This window comes from Leuciscus leuciscus (genome assembly GCF_965113295.1).
Source record: "Leuciscus leuciscus genome assembly, chromosome: 15".
Taxonomy (NCBI): Eukaryota; Metazoa; Chordata; class Actinopteri; order Cypriniformes; family Leuciscidae; genus Leuciscus; species Leuciscus leuciscus.
Window position 1 is genome coordinate 34,229,670 of NC_138739.1, and position 17,809 is coordinate 34,247,478.

Genomic DNA, 17,809 nt, shown 5'->3' on the forward strand with positions numbered 1-17,809 from the left:
TGATGTAGATTATCAAGAAGCTAATGAGGGAAAATGCTCAGTTTTTGGGCTTTACTAAGTCTCTGCATCTCTAAGTACCTTAATGATCAGCTTTGTCTTTCTCTTCTTTCGCTCCATTGTGCTTCAGGCGGTGTGTTTAACATCTCGCAGCTGTCTCCTTTCCTTTGACCCTCCTTCACTGCCTGCTCTACATAATATTGGACGGCATCAGAGTTTTCCTGGCTTCGGATCGCTGATAAATAAACAAATGCTTAACTTTATGGATCTGTTAAAATGGTCCTGCTGCTCTCTTTCTTGCTGGCCCTCTCGCTTATACTCTGTCTAGTTCCACGTCTCTGGGGATTTTGGCGATTTAGCCCCGTTTCATGGCTGATGTGACCTCCACCAAGGTGGAGGAATGATATTTGCTCAATAAGGCCATTTTATATGTACTGGAGAGTGCGTAAAAGTCGTTAGGAGAAGGTTATGTGCTGCTTGTAAAGTCCCAGAATTTTCTTCTTCTTTTTTAACCAAGTTCTCCATCATTCCATCTTGTTAGGCCTGGATCCGGGGCAACTGGAGGCATGTGGGCTTTTCCATGAGGATGAAGAAACGGAAGAGACACAAGGCAGTTCTCCGGCGAAAGAGACATTGCGGTCGTCTACTCCAGAGGACCTGGATCACGTCTCGCAGACTGACCGCAAATTAAAGCCCACAGGTTCTGTTTGTGGCGTCTCTGAGGTGAGATGGTGTTCTTGTCATTCAGTGAAAGCCAGTCAAGTCCAGACGTCAATAAAGTACATTTCTATGGTGAAGTCTTAGCTAATGAATATTAATTAGAGACTGGTGTTGTTTACTGGAGCATCCAGTCATGTTACATAACCAGTAATCATGAATTAACCATTGTACCCAGGAAGGTTATGAAGCAACGTCAGTTTGAACTAATTTATATTTATAAGCCAGTATTTTAACATAATACAGTTCACGGTAAAGCCGTAGCTCATGAATATTAATTAAGGCTATCTGATTATGTCATAGCTACTTTTACAATGTCATCAGTTTGAATGAGGTCATGCTTAATTTGCATAATAACCTTCCTGGACCACCCTGTCGTGTTACCTAATTAATATTCATGAACCAAACCTTCACCATAATAGGACTTGTAAATATTAGTTGCTTCAAAGCAATGTTGCTACATGAAAAATGAACTATGCCGCAGTCTTGGCTCATAAATATAAATTAGGTTATCCTGAGGTTGCCTCGTAAATTTCCAGAAGTATGTAGATAATATTCTTGATTTAAATCCTTTACCATAGTAAGGCTCGTAAATATTCCTTGGGTCAAGACGTCCTTGGTACACCGGCGGTGAATTTACAAATCCTACCATGGAAAAGTCGACTAATAAATATTTATTAGGTCTGACATTGCTTTTTAACCATCCTAGAGCGTCCAGAACAATGTATTGGCATATAAATGTAAATTAGGTCACACTGATCATCCAGTCATGTTACCTAATTAATATTCATGAAGCATACCTTCACCTTCACCGCTCATAAATATAAAGATGTTGCCTCAAAACCCTTCAGTCCTGTTACTTAATATTCATGATCTGAGCCTTTACCATAGTAGGGCTTCTTAAATATTCATTAGCTTGTAATGGGAACTGATGGCAATATTAAAAATCCTACTATAGCAAAGTCTTAGGTCATAAATATTAAAGGGATAGTTCTACCGTTCAAGTTGCTTTGTAGCCTTTCTGAAGCGTTCAGTCATGTTACCTAATAAATATTAAAATATTAGATATTTCAAAAGGAGCCTTTATGCCATCTGTAACCACTTTATTCATTGTTGTCCCTTGTTTTTTGACCCCAGAAAGCAGCAAGCAAAAACAAGAATGGAAATGTGTCGAATGAAGAATCTGTTTCCAAACCGTCCAATCATGAATCCAGCCTCCATTCAGGCCGCAACGTTCAGGAAGCTCAAACTAAGCATCTCAGGTCCTCTGGAGAAAGAGCTACCACCTCTGTGCCTGTTAAAAAAAACCTGCTGATTTCCCCACCAGAGGCCAAGAGCAAAGACCCCTTTGGGTCTGTTTACTGCAACAGATTGAGGAGGAAGCCCCACAGTTTCTGCAAGACCTACAAGAGAACCAAGCCCAGCTCAACAGAGCCAAGTACGTTTGATTGTTTTTTCATCTGATTCTTTCCACAACTTCTCAAACATTGAGGGCAAACTAGCCTTATTTAAACTTTCTTACCCTCCAGGGTGCTGGGTAGTTCGTTTAACAGCTTTTGCATGCTGTGTATGCCAGCTTACCCCATAAACACTTGAAAAAAGTGAACTTGCGGCATTTGCCTTTAATGGAAGACGTTTTTCTTAAACACACTGATTGGTAGAGGCACCAGATTTGCTCTTGGAAACGGTCAGGAGGTCAAAATAACAACCAACTAGATGTGTACATTTTCTAACAAAAATGTGAATGTTGCTTGCCTGTGCAAAACTCGTAACCACAGGGAGTTTCCAGAACTTTGCTGTGAAATTGCTATGGTGATCTGGGTGGTTGCTTACTTGCCCAAGTCAAAAACTTCAAGTCTTCAAGTCAAGTCTTCATGACATTTAAGACCCCAGATATGACTTGTGCCATCAAAGAACTTTAGGGGATTGTTGAAATTTATAATAATAAATACAAATAATAAAAAATAAAGATGCACCAAAATTAAATTTATTCTGACAAATGCGATTAAGCTGATCATATTTTTTTGTTTTGGGCTGATATGAAAATTCTTAAGTATTGTGGCTAAAAACTAAAATCAATAAATGCTACAAGTAAATTTAAGCATCGCAACATTATAATTTACATTATAAAAATGGATATTCATCTTTAGATTTGTTAAAGATTACATTTAACAGTGTTAATAAATTAGTAGTGTTTCTAAAGATTAACTTAACTTAATCTAAATGTAAAAATAGAAGAAATTAACATGTACAATTACATTTCGGATTTTGATAGATTCTACAAAAAAACATGTCTCGATTAAGAAATACAGATTGTATGTGAGTGTGTGCGTTAAAAAAAAGAGTGAAACTGAATTAACCTGACAGGTAACAAAAGAAGCCTATTTCTGATAACTGCTATTGAACAGATATATAATTAGTTATAATTAATAATTTGTTACATTTATATAGCGCTTTTCTAGGTACTCAAAGTGCTTTACATATGGAAGGGGGAATCTCCTCAACCAACATCCCTAAATATATAGTATATAGTGCATCCCTAAATAAATTAGTAAACTTCCACCAATGCACAAAGTGGAATCTGGATTTAGAAATGCAGATTAAGTGTGAACGTTATAAAAGAGAGTGAAACTGAATTAACCCAATTTGTTAAAAAAATGAAGTATTTTCCGAGACGGTCGTTCCCATTGTACTTGGAGGTGGCGTCTGTTCTGAGCTGTCACTGGATGAAGGATGAGCTTATAAAGATTAATGTCTTTAAGTGTGAGGTGTGCAGAATAGCAGCATTCACTCTCACAATCTAGATTACTACAATCCTGACCTCAAGTTCTGAGTAAAGCCCATTACACCTCTGTCTGCTAGAGAGGAGCGCAGATGCACCATCCTCCTCCTCATGATCAGCTAGGACTTGCTCGTTCTAAACTCTTTATCCCCTATTATGGTTGCCGTTAAAGGAATAGTTCATCCACAAAAACATAATTCTGTCATTAATTACGCACCTTCACATTGTTCCAATTCAGATAGCTTTGTTTGAGAAACAGCTTCATTCTTCACTGATAATCTTCTTTTCCAGTCTGGATCATAAAGTCAATGAGTTCATTCAGACTGGTTTTGTGAACCATATCAACTGATTCATTGAAAAGATCTGGCCTAAAATAATTATTTTTCTAATAAAAAAAAATAATAAAAAAAATCCTTTTTCCATTGTTAAAAGCTTTAGTTCACATTCATTTTTTCCTCTAGTGATGATCTGACAAAGAGGATTCGAATGGATTGATTTGAATGGCTAACAAATGTCCACTTAGTTTGCAAATATGTCCAATATGAGCCATTTTTAATGTAGCAAAACCAGATGGGCAGCATTGAATTTGTTATTGTTTTCTGATGAATTGGTAGACAGGAAGAGGAAGGGAAGGAGGTGAAGGATGAAAAAAAAAAAAAAAAGAGAGAGGATTACCAATGTCCCCGTTTCTCTCCCAAAGCCCATTATGGGACCCAGCCAAAGAGAAGCCTCTGCTACAGAGAAGAAGAGAAAAAGATAAATACATGGTCCACAATTAACACTCATCAAACGCCAAATGCAAGTAAAAATTGGCCGGTAACTTTCCAATTCAAAACATAATATTGAATTGTAAGAACACAGTGTAAAAACGATCATTCGACCCCTCGATGATGTTAATCATGTGAACTTTTCAAATACACATACAAACTGTTTACTGAAGGAAACATCTGTCAACACTCACATTTACCTCATTGGAAAATGTAGCATCAGAAGTTTATCTAGGAGTTTTTTTTTTTTGTCCTCCAGAACGTTTAGACACGTGCGGTGTGGTCCAGAAGTCTGAGACCACTGCTTCTATTCTTCATTCGTTCCTAATTTAATATAAAAAGTTTTCATCGCAAATGATATTATCTGCATATGATGTGCAAAACCTTTTGATTCGTGTTTCGAAGAACATCCTGAGTGCTTCAATGGAAGCAAGAACATCTGACCTCTTGTTCAAAGGCATTTTAACGCATAGTTCTGGTCCTTGCTTCTGATTGGTCAATCTCTTTCCCCTTCAGTCGTGCTGTCCAGCGATGATGAAGGAGCCGAGGAGATGAATGACGTCTCTGGAAGTTTGCAAGAGCAGCGGATCTCTGAGGGGATCAGGGACGCTCAGGTAACGGATAAAGAAAGGGTGTAGATTTAAGATATGTCCCTACTCAAGTTTGATGACTCTGTGTAATGAACTTTTATTAATTTAGCACACACTTAAAAGCTGATTGCAAAAGTCCCTATTTATGTTACAAATTGTATATTTATGAATCAAACCTAGCTGGGATGCTAAACAAAAGTAATATCTGGTGACATTTATTATTGACACTCAACAATTAAAGGGGCCATATTTATACATAGACTTTTACAAAGTCTTGATTTTGCTTTTGGGATCTACTAGAATAATTTTTAATGCTCCAATGTTCAAAAAACACAGCATTTTTTCACATATTCGACATTGTTGCAGCTCCTCTGTTTCTTCCCAGTCTGTCCAGTTGCTCTGTTTAGTTCCTGTCTCAATGAAGCCCCGCCTTCTGAAAAGCACAATGTGCTCTGATTGGTCGACTGGACCAGTGTGTTGTGATTGGTCAACTGTTTGGAGAGTGTTTTTGGAAATGCCACACCCTTGCCATAACCACAAGTTTTAATACACTACTAACTAACTCAACCAGGCCTCGCCATTTTATTTTGCGTATTACTTAAATAACTTATATTGTGACGTGTTTGATCCCAGAAGAAAACTTATGCTGATTTGCTGCTCAAGAAACATTTCTGATTATTATTATCAATGTTGAAAACAGTTCCGCCACTTAATATTTTTGTGGAAACCGTGATAATTTTTTTACAGGATTCTTTGATGAATAGAAAGTTCAAAAGAACATTTATTTGAAATAGAAACCTGTTGTAACATTATAAATGTCTTTACTGTCAGTTTTTTTAATTAATTTTTTTATCAATGTAATGCATCCTTGCTGAATAAAAGTATTAATTTCTTTCAATAAAAAAAAAAAAAATCTGTCTAACCCCAAACTTTCAAACAGTCAGTGAATAAATACTTTTCTGTGGCAGAATCGATGTGGAATCGTAAACATGGTACATCATTTATTGCTCTTTAAATGTCCCCATCAGTGTTATCCTAACATAGTCCCGTTTGTGTGTAACTCTTCATTTAAAGAAGCTTTGAAACCATGCTGAAGAATCATGTACATCTGTCTTTTGAAGTCTAGATTTCTTCAGTATGGTTGTGGAGTTTCGAATGTGTCTTAGTTTTACAACGATTCACCAAACTCTTTCAACAAATGTCCATTGTCAGAATGGTTAGAATTGTTTGTCCAAGCTGGACACATCTTCAGTTAGCATTGTTTTTCGTGACAGGTGAACAAATCCATTGTGGCTCCCTGGTATGAGAGGCTTGTAAGTTTGGAATGCAGCATTTTGGATTTTTGCTCAATTCTGAACTCGAAACGCCTTTGAGAGAAGCTTTGGGCTCTTGATCACAGGGTCGGGATGTTTGAGGTTGATTAGAGCAATACGACTCAGGTGTTTGTCAATATCAGTTAGTGTATTCACCTTCAGTTTGACATGCAGACGAATTGAGAAACATTCTGTGCTTTTGTCTTTTGTAATTTCAAGAAAAGCAGATTTTGTTTATTTCCATTACGTCCAAGGAAAATGAGAATAACAGAATTCAGTCGACAGCAAGTCACTGTGGTTAAATTCACAAATGAGACGACACACTCACTATTGGGTTCATGAGAATGAGACGAGATGATATTTTTAAGAAACACTAAGAAATCTTCAATGTCAAAATATGACTGGAAAAATTGTCTTTTATTCGACTGAAAGTCACAAAAAGCAAAACAATATAGGTGCATTTTAATTAAAATGTAACTAATCTAGGGCTGTCAATGATTGTTTTGGCAATTAATTGAGGAATTGGATAATATTTTAATGATAATAAAAATAGACCTAAGTTAATAGCCTTTAAAATGACTTGAAATACATAATAACAACAAGGCAATAATAATTGGTTTAAATAATGTATCAAAAGCAAGTAATTTTGTGAAGTAATTTCAAGTTCATTGAAGTTTTTAAAAACTTAAGCCATATTTCTGGCCAAATCTTTGTCTATTTACACAAACAATGTTGTAGCTAACAAGTAAAAGTTTTTTTTTCCTTTTTTTTCTTTTTTTCTCTCTCTGATGACTTTCTCTTTCTTCCCGCTTCAGTCAGGGAACCAAAAGAGCCCAAAGGCAAACGCAGGAGGTGAAAAATCAACGACCAAAGTAGAAGTGCCTTCCATCATGGAACTGGACTTCACCAGACTTCATTACGACACAGTCGAGGCACAGGCTAACGGGACCGTTGTGGTGAGAAAGTCTTGCGCTGATAATATCATTCATAATTATAATAAATTAGAAAAGTGACCATTTTACATCAGCCAGAAGATCTTAAAGGGGTCATGATATGATCTTTTGACAGGTATTTATTTAGATATAACCCTTAGAAGAGCCGCCTCTTAAAGGGATAGTTCACCCGAAAATGAAAATTACCCCATGATTTACTCACCCTCAAGTCATCCTCGGTGTATATGACTTTCTACTTTCAGACGAATACAGTCTGAGTTATATTAATGAACACCCTGACGCTTCCGAGTTTTATAATGGCAGTGAATGGCTGTTTCTGTCTTGAAGTCCATAAAAGTGCATCCATCATAAAAGTGCTCCACACTGCTCCGGGGGGTTAATAAAGGCCTTCTGAAGTGAAGAGATGCGTTTGTGTAAGAAAAATGTCCATATTTAAAACTTTATAAAGTAAAATAACTAGCTTTTGGCCAAACGAACATACGGATTCCACTTAAGTGTAAAGCTCAACTAATGCGAGTAATGTGAGTAATGTGACTTCCGACGTCACAAGTTTCGTAAGTTGTGCTTTAGGCGTAAGTAGACTGAGTATGACCGTTTGGCCGGAAGCTAGAATTTTACTTTGTAACATGTTAAATATGATTTTTTTTTTTTTTTTTTTTTACACAAACTCATCACTTCGCTTCAGAAGGCCTTTATTAACCCCCCGGAGCAGTGTGGAGCACTTTTCTCATGGATAGATGCACTTTTATGGACTTCAAAACAGAAACGGCCATTCACTGCCATTATAAAGCTTGGAAGAGCCAGGACATTTTTTTATATAACTTAGATTGTATTCGTCTGAAAGAAGAATGTCATATACACCTAGGATGGCTTGAGTGTGTGTAAATCATGGGCTAATTTTCATTTTTGAGTGAACATTTCGGACAGAGAGGGTCTGGAAGTACTAGTTTCTCCGCATATTTGTTTTTTTTGGTGAAAACTTTATTAACATTATAAGTGAACCTCAAGCAATATTAAAATAAAAAAGTACATGTCATGACCCCTTCATTTTTCTTATCTGGTGGATCTTTCAGTTCTCTCTGGATCATTTTCCAACATATGCTTCCAGCTCTTTCGTTCTGCACATTGGCCAATCACGCAGTTTGATTTTTGTTGTTGTTTGTTTAATGAAGGACATCTGTTATTCCAGTATTTTAATTGGCCGGTCCTGCTACAAACCACAGAACAACAGCTAGTCTACGTCGCTCTGCAGATGTGATTAAGAGACCAACAGAACCGTTGTTTGCCAGAAAATTCCAACTGTTAAACCCCAAACACTGCAGAGCGGCAGAAAGCAGTTTTGATTAGAGCAACAACGATTGTTGTTGACCGTGGAGAACAGCACCGCTTATCACTGTTTGTCCAGTAATGCTTCAACAGCACATGACACAGTGCTATTTTCAGGTGTTTTTCTTCTCTCTTTACAAGCCATTAAGCAATAGTTAAGGTATCGTGAAGGGGGCTGTTTGTTTAGGGGGCTGTTGGATGTGTTTATGATGTGCTTAACAGGTCACTATCTCTTTTCCAAAACCTAGAGAGCTGCCTCTATTTACCATGTGAAGCCTGCACAAATTAATCTAAGAATTAAAAATCAACCTGTCTATTAAAACTTTAGAAAAGATTACTTTTTTCAAAAAAGTAAACACATTTGTCATATATGTGTATATATATGACCTTGTGAAACAAGGTTGTAAATAAACAAGATAAATATGTAAGTAATATAATTGTATTTTATAACAAGATAAATATGTATAATAATATAAAAATTGCATTATTGTGAATAATAATAATAATATAAAAATATGATCAAAAAACAAAACAAAAAAAAAAACATCCAAGATGGTACATAATAATAATGATAATAATAAAATTAGTATATATATATAAAAAAATGATCTCAGTAAAAACAACCAAGATGGTGGATAATAATACTAATGATAATAATAAAATAGTATTATAAAAATATGATCTCAGTAAAAAATGTAAAATAAATATGATCTCAGTAAAAACAGCCAAAATGGTGGATAATGATTATAATAAAAATATTATATAAAAAATATGATCTCGGTAAAAATCATCCAAGATGGTGGATAATGATAATAATGATAATAATAAAAATAGTATATAAAAAATATGGTCTCGGAAAAAATCATCCAAGATGGTGGATAATAATAATAATAATGATTATAATAAAAATATTATATAAAAAAATATGATCTCAGTAAAAAACATCCAAGATGTTGGATAGTAAAAAAAATTAAAAATAAAGAGCTTAGCAAAAAAAGATGGTTATCAAAGTAAGAAAAAAAAAAAGTTGAATGTGTTACTACCGATACACACTGATGTTTAAAATAATATTTACATTATTTTTAATAAAACCATTTGAAAAATATGTGATTTTGTCAATTAATATCAGATTCACTGATCACAAGTAATTTTTTCAAATTCAAAATGATCATCATTAATTGGCGCATGTAAAATAATTGATTTATTTTTCATGTAAATTATATCATTTCAATTTTGTGCACTAACAAATAAAATAAAATAAATGCATTTTTGCCTTACAAAAACAAATTAAGATTTAAAAGTCATATTTTAATATTGAAACATGAATGTAGGACTTTTCATTCATATCTTATCAAGAAAATAAATGCCTTGTTACACACCTGTATATTTAACAAAAAATGTGTCTATTCTATTCATTTATCCTGGTTCATGTCGAATATTAATGCGTATAGTTTGGCCTCAGCATCAGTTTGGAAAAGCAAACTGCCAGTGTAGGAGCGAGGTAAGCTGACTTTTGGAACGGACAGAAAGTGTCAAGCGTTTGTTGTCTTTATCGGAACGAATCCCAGCGTGAACGTCCTCTGGTTTGGTTTCATTAACCACTTTTTATGTGACTTTGTTCCTTTCTGCTTTTCCATCTGTGGCAGAATAACAGCAGAATAACTCTTTTATATCTTCAATCTGTTAAATGGACAGACTTTGTCCTTTTGTTGTCCCGTCCATGTTTGGCTTTTCTCTTAATGCAATGTTTTCCCCCTTTCTTTTATAGATCACAGATGAAGGAATCTCTGTACCACTGAAAGGTATTTACAAGTAATAATATGTTGTTGATGTTTTTTTTTAGAAAACAAATTATAGGGATTGAGAAATGAGGAGAGAGAACAACCTAGAAAGAAGATACCTGACCATCAACATCTAAGTTAATAAATACTTTTGAAATAATTAATAAATCTAAATACTAAATAGTAATTAACAATAACACTAATACAATATAAGGCTAATTATAAAATTATGTAATAATTATATTTATTGTACAGTATTATTAATATTTAACATATTTAATGCAGGGCTGGGAATCGATAACAAAAATGGACTAATTAATTGCACAATTTGCTGTAATTAATTGCAATTAATTGCATTTCCCCCAAGCGTGTAATCATCAATATTTAAACTTAGAATAACCTAATTAAACAACACAGGGGGAAAAAAAAAGGAACAGAAAATAGCCCTGTATTAAAATAATATTAAACATCAATATATTATTCTTTTTCAATAATCAATCAACATAATCATCAATCCATCCATCTTCTTCCACTTATCCGGGGCATAATCAATTAAATTTTTATTTTTTTTATATACTAATTATCAAAATAAAATGTAGTCCTGCAAAGCTATTATTACCAGAGCATGTGATCAGAGCAGGTCATTTTACCATTGTTGCCCAGCATGACTATACCAGCTCAGTAGGGCTATTGCAAACAGAAGTCTACAACTGAGAAATTTCACGTTATTTGAGCGGACTTTGCTTTTCCAGTGCGTGATCGGTACATGATTGGAGCGGTTGAGCCGTTAACGACAGAGCAGAACGCGCAGCGCGAGCAAAGAGCGCAGCAGCGCGCCGACACACGCACACATACACACACACACACACACACACACACACACACACACACACACACACACACACACACACACACACACACACACACACACACACACACACAGAACGGAGAGCGCGGAACGGAAAAGACCCGCTCATGAAAGCTGCGCGAGAATGAAACCTGATCGCCGAACACGGAGGGGCGGGACGGCATATTTTCTGCCTTTTCAATAGCTGTCGCAACAGGAAGTCATTAAAACGAGGCAAAAAAAAAAGTGCTGCGTAAATAACGCGTTAAACATCTCAAATTAATCGCAAAGATTAACGTGTTAATTCCCCCAGCCTTAATTTAATGTTAATGTTAAATAACTTTAAAATGAATATTAAATAATGCATGTAAAATAGAATTTTTCAATTTCAATTAAATTTAAATGTTAAATTAAATTATTTAATGGAATAATGTATTTAATAATTTGTATGATAATTGTTTGATAACATATTTTCATCTTATATCATTTTGAAAAATATATTTTAAAATGAATAGTAGATAATAAATGAAAAAAAAAATATATAATTATAGTTTAATTATAAATGTAAATATAGTGATTTAATCATTTAATAGTTTATTTAATAATTCTTTATAATTATCTAATTAAATAAAATTATATATAAAAAGTTTTTTCTTAACTTTTTAACTTTAACTGTAAATGTGTGTGTGCGTGTGAGTGTGTATGCGCGTGTGTGTGACCATTACTGTAAAGGACTAATTTATTCAGTCTGGTGCTCAAGCAGGGAAGAGCGTTGAAAACTAGACTCGTTTAAGCAGGTGTTTCACATTATATTGTACGACACATGCATGTTAGCAAAGAGAAGAGTGAGTTAGTGTAATAATGATTTACAATTTAAACATCCAGTGAGCATTTCTGATGATTTATATATAGTTTATATGCAAAGACTGCCCCATGTGGCCCAGAAGTGTAATTACACCCGATTCGCTCATTGGATCAGCGTCCAGCAGACTGCAGAGTTCTTTGACCCTTCACCCTGTTTTGTCCTGGGTGACAGCTCTCCTCAACTGTCTGTGACCCTCTCTCTCTCTCTCTCTCCCTCCTCTCCCGTTAAGACGGCTCAGATTAAGGCTCTATTTATGTGTGTGAGACAGAGGAAGAGCAGAGAACGTATTTGCGTGACTTCAGTCATCCCTGTATTACTGAATGTGTTCAATAGAGCACCTGTGTGTGTATAAGATGCTTATAAGATGCTTATGAGGGTTTCAGACAAGTGGCTCTCTATTCTTAGCTTTCTATGGTCTTTGTACATAAGCTACCCACTCCAGAGACAATACAACACATCATTTGTGCCAAGTTAAGCAGTCTTCGGGATAGGTTTGTGGCTTTCTGAGGGAAAGAGGATATTTAACTAGAGAAAATATATGGTGGCACTTTAGATCGCAACAAATTGGTGTTCCGTACCAGAATGTACCATTTCTAGTTTGTTAAATCAGTGGCTAAGTAGCTATTTGGCTGTTGGTTAGCATTATGCTTTAAAGGGATACTCCACTTTTTTTGGAAATAGGCTCATTTTACAACTCCCCCAGAGTTAAACAGTTGAGTCTTACCGTTTTCGAATCCATTCAGCCGATCTCCGGGTCTGGCGGTACCACTTTTAGCATAGCTTAGCATAGATCATTGAATCGGACAAGACCATTAGCATCTCTCTCAAAAAAATGACCAAAGAGTTTAGATATTTTTCCTATTTAAAACTTGACTCTTCTGTAGTTACATCGTGTACTAAGACCAACGGAAAATGTAAATTTGCGATTTTCTAGGCTGATATGGCTAGGAACTATACTCTTATTCCTGCGTAATAATCAAGAAACTTTGCTGCCGTACCATGAGCCCAGCAGGCGTAATGATATGACGCAGCGCCTGAAAATAGGTCTAATAGGTTAGACAAACTTAGTCCCGTTACCGGCCACGTTGGAAGTTACCGAGCTGGGGACTATTTTCAGGCGCTGCGTCATATCATTACGCCTATCATTACGCCATGGTATGGCAGCAAAGTTTCTTGATTATTACGCAGGAATGAGAGTATAGTTCCTAGCCATATCAGCCTAGAAAATCGCAACTTTTCATTTTACGTCGGTCTTAGTACACGATGTAACTACAGAAGAGTGAAGTTTTAAATGGGAAAAATATCGAAACTCTTTGGTCATTTTTTTGAGAGAGATGCTAATGGTCCTGTCCAATTCAATGATCTATGCTAAGCTATGCTAAAAGTGGTACCGCCAGACCCGGAGTTCGGCTGAATGGATTCGAAAACGGTAAGACTCAACTGTTTAACTCTGGGGGAGTTGTAAAATGAGCCTATTTCCAAAAAAAGTGGAGTATACCTTTAATAATTAACATGTGCAGTCTAACTCTGCGTTATAAAATGCCTACTATATAGTAAGCAAAAAACTGGTACGAGCAAAGAGTAGTATGTCCAACTTTGTAGTATTTATAAAATAGTATAGACCTACTATTTCTAACAAAATTCCAAAAGGAGGGAGAGGAGTTATGAATGTGTAGGTCATGTTACAATGACAGCATGATGAATGTAGTACGTCCAGATTTCATTCATACTACACGCATTTATACTATATAGAACATACTTTTTTAACATTGCGAAGTTCATTGGTCATAAAATGTAGTAGCTACTCAGTGTGTGATTTTGGACACAGCTTGAGTGACGTCCACTGAATAGGCTAGTCGTTTTGGAGGACGAGCTAGTTAATACATTTTGATGAAATATCAAAATATTTATTTTTAGTAAATAGGCCCATTTTGATTTGATGTCGACTTTAACAAAATAAACCGGAAAACAACAGGAAAATAGACCACAAATGTTGACTTAAAGTAAAAATGTTGTCCTTCTCTAATACTATAATACTATCTAGCACTGACTAGTAATGATGTTGATCACTGATTCATTCCATCTTTTTTGAGTCCGTTCACCGAAAAGATTTGTTCAGTGTTTTTCTGCAGGTTACATCGGCTGTTGCAACAAGTGTCTTTTTGCATGTTTTGAGCAAATCATTGAATCATTTACTCGACAGTTTTGTTTTTACTTTTTAGCGAAGCTTCGTCATACTATATTTAAACAATCTGCAACCAAAGTGAAATAATCCTGCTTGTTTCTTATATTTGTAGGTGTGGATGGGGAGGGTGAGGTAGCCGTTAGCGTGTCATGCTCTCAGCTATGCTTGTACGGCGTGTGGGATGGCGGACTGTCCCGTGACGGCGGTTTGTTATCGAGCACGGAAGAGCCCGCCCCTTCTCTCCTCTTCCTCGTGGTGTCGGATGCTCAATCCAGGCTTCTTCAGAAAGAGCTGTCTGTGCTGCACACAGTACACACTTCAGGTGAGGGCCTGTACTGGAGATTTCTTGGAATGGATCCACATGAGCTGCAATGAAGCCTTAAAATGAAGAAATTAATTAGGCCGTGTGTCCACCAAAGCATTTTTTTTTCACGCGACTGGCGTATTTTTTCAATTGTTTTCAATGGGTGCGCAGCTTTTTTTAAACGCCATGAGCGTAACGAGGTGCTGAGCGTTTTTTTTCAGGCTGAAGCGCTGAGCGCTCGGCGTTTTTTACAGGTCGCCGAGAGCTGAAGAATGTTCAACTTTGGGTAAAACGCAGCGCTCATCACTGTCACTTTTTACCCAACCGTCCAATCACAGTGGAGGAGGGGTGGGACTAATACCACACCGACCAACACATTCTGCTTTTACAACATCAACAGATGACAACAACAAGCATAATAACAGAACAAAATAATTTAAAGGAGCCATATGTAAGATTGTGGCCAAAACTGGTACTGCAATCACTTTCAAATTACTGTAGAGCGGTGTATTTAGCGGTGTATTATATAGCTAGGCGTTTTCAGCTGGCTTTCACTTTGGTGGACACACAGCCTTTTTAAAAGTATAAAAAAAATATATATAATAATAATATTTATTATTATTCAAAATTGTATTTTAAATATATATTTTTTTATCAGAAATAGTACAATCCTACTGTCAACAGCTTTACTAACGAGTTCAATCATTAACATTTATACAATAAACAGCATACCAATACATTAATTAATGATAATAATAATAATATTACTGTTCAATGTTATTATTATTAATGATAATAATAACATTGAACAGTGGTCCAATATCCTGCTAGTCATAACTGTATATTAAACATCTAACCCTATTTTCTAATTGGCTGTGATTATCACCATGTATCAAGCCCTGCTTAGTATACACATTATACACACACCCTTGATCTCTGTAATGAGAGCGCAGCCAGTTTTAATGGCACCATGCGGTTATCGAAGCTTGTGTGACGAGCCGTCAACCAGTATTAAAGCATTAACATACAGGCATTACCTGCAGTGCGTGTGTGTGTGTGTGTGTGTGTGTGTGATCGGCGGCCATTAAAAGATTAATTCATTCAGTCTGGTGCTCATGTGTTTGGAGTTCTATTATGTGGCGTGTATGTGTGTTAGCAAACTTTTTTATTATTATTATTAATTTTGGCCTCCCAGTGAGCATTTCTAGATGGATCATCCACCATCTGATCGGAGTTAAATGCTGCAGACAAACAAATCCAATGAAACAAACTCAATTAATAAAAAAGAAAAGAAATGAAATGAACAAATGTGGTTTGTTTTCTTCTATTGTTTTTCCAGGACAGGCCTGTCCTTTTGTCCTGCTGGTGTTGACTGGTCAGTTAGAGGATCTTCAGACGGCCCTGTTGGCGTCTCTCATGGACGTGATCGGCCTGAAATACGGTCAGGAAACTTTGAGTAACGCTCTGTCCTGGGCGGATGGGCTGAATCAGCTTCATTATCACCCACGGGGCGAACACCTCCTCTCACTGCTGGGACAAAACGTGAAGGACGCTGGACAGGACACTGCAAAGGTCAGCTCACACATCTGTCTGTCCATCCATCCATTCCTTTGTTGGTCCTTCCATCTAATATATTCCATCCGGTCATTATTTTATCCATCCATACATTCGATTTATTTGTCTTTCCATCCATCCATCCATCCATCCATTCATTCCTTTGTCTGTCCATCTGTCATCCATCCATTCATCCACTGTTTTTCCATCACTTCATCCATTCTTTAATCCACCCATCCTTCCAAACATTGATTTTATTGTCCGTTCATCCATCCATCCATCCATCCATCCATCCATCCATCCTTTTGTCCATCCATCCATCCTTTAATCCATGCATCCATCCTTTTATCCATGCATCCATTAATTGTTTTGTCCATCATTTCATCCATCCATCCAAACATTGGTTGTCCGTCTATCCATCTTTTCCTTTGTTCCTGGCATCCATGCTTTAGTCTGTCCATCATTTCTTTTGTCCATCCGTCTGTCCTTCCATCTATTCTTTTTTCTGTCCATCCATCTGTTTCTTTCTTCCATTATTAATCCATCCATCCATCCATCCATCCATCCATCCATCCATCCATCCATCCATCCATCCATCCATCCATCCATCCATCCATCCATCCATCCATCCATCCATCCATCCATCCATCCATCCATCCATCCATCCATCCATCCATCCATCCATCCATCCATCCATCCATCCATCCATCCTATCCTTCCTTTTCTTTTGTCTGTCTGTCCATACATTCTTCCATTCATCAGTGCATCATCTGTTTCTTTTTTTCTGTCCATCCATCCATTTTTCTTCCATTTTTCATTTTTTCCATGTCCATCCATCCATCCATCTTGTCTGTCCGATCCTTTCTTTTCTTTAGTCTGCTTCGTCCATTCACCAGTGCATCATCCTTTTTTCTGTCCATCCGTCCATCCATCCATCCGTCCGTTTCTTTCTTCCATTATTATTTTTTTCCATCATCCATCTTGGTCCTTTTTCTTTTTTCTGTCCATCCATTCAGTTTTTCATCCTTAATTAATTATTTTGTCCATCCTTCTATCCATCCATCCATTTATCTATTCTTTTTTATTCTGTCCATCCATCTGCTCTTCAGTTTCTTTCATCATTCTTCCTTTATTTTGTCCATCTATTAATTTATCCATTCCTCCTTCAGTTTCTTTGCCCAATAATACATTCATTCATTCCCTCATGCCTTCATTTTTTTGTCCATCTATCCATTCCTATGCCCCTCTCCATTGCTTCCTCTTCCAGTGTTCAATGGGTTGGCCAGATATTGGCAGGAACTTGAGTGCAGGCATGATAGAGGCACCAGAGGAATTATACGGCCCAATATAAGAGCAGGAGTGAGGTTAGCCATGGTCCATGGAGGCTGTGTTGGTGTGTAGATATGAGATGGAGAAGGAAAGTTGGCTGCTTTTAGGGATAGTAGCTGAGCAGTTCCCTTTCTCTCGGGATCTGTGGAAGTGGCCATTGTGTCACTCTCTCCAGAGTCTATATTACGTGTGCGGGGGCTCACGGCTGCTGCAATTTGTGGGTACTACAACTTTAGTACGCATGTAGGTCTTTTTTGGGGCAACATCTGCGTGTGGGCGTCAGGGCTCTTGGGGTGTGACACGTTCTTTTTCGCTTTTGATGGTTGCCAGCTGGCAGCGATGGAAGTAGGCCACCTCAGACGCGTTCTCCTTTCTTTCTTTTCTTGCGTTTTATGATCTGGCTCAGCGCTCAACAGAAATGGAGCCCGGCTATCCGCCCTAAAGAGAGCACATGGCGTCGCTCTTCTCACTTTTCCTTTTCCTTTTTCTGAACCCATAT

General features: G+C 36.7%; 1 protein-coding gene across 2 annotated transcripts in view; it reads left to right on the top strand.

Moving 5' to 3' along the window:
* The window catches only part of senp7b (SUMO specific peptidase 7b), a 30,575-nt gene that overhangs the window by 4,515 nt on the left and 8,251 nt on the right, over positions 1–17,809 (top strand). For both annotated transcript variants that reach the window (XM_082138290.1, XM_082138291.1), the window contains exons 6-12: positions 539–720; positions 1,852–2,152; positions 4,780–4,877; positions 6,982–7,122; positions 10,214–10,247; positions 14,236–14,445; positions 15,767–15,999. In XM_082138290.1, the coding sequence (XP_081994416.1) occupies positions 539–720; positions 1,852–2,152; positions 4,780–4,877; positions 6,982–7,122; positions 10,214–10,247; positions 14,236–14,445; positions 15,767–15,999 (1,199 nt within the window). The remainder of the gene's footprint in view (positions 1–538; positions 721–1,851; positions 2,153–4,779; positions 4,878–6,981; positions 7,123–10,213; positions 10,248–14,235; positions 14,446–15,766; positions 16,000–17,809) is intronic.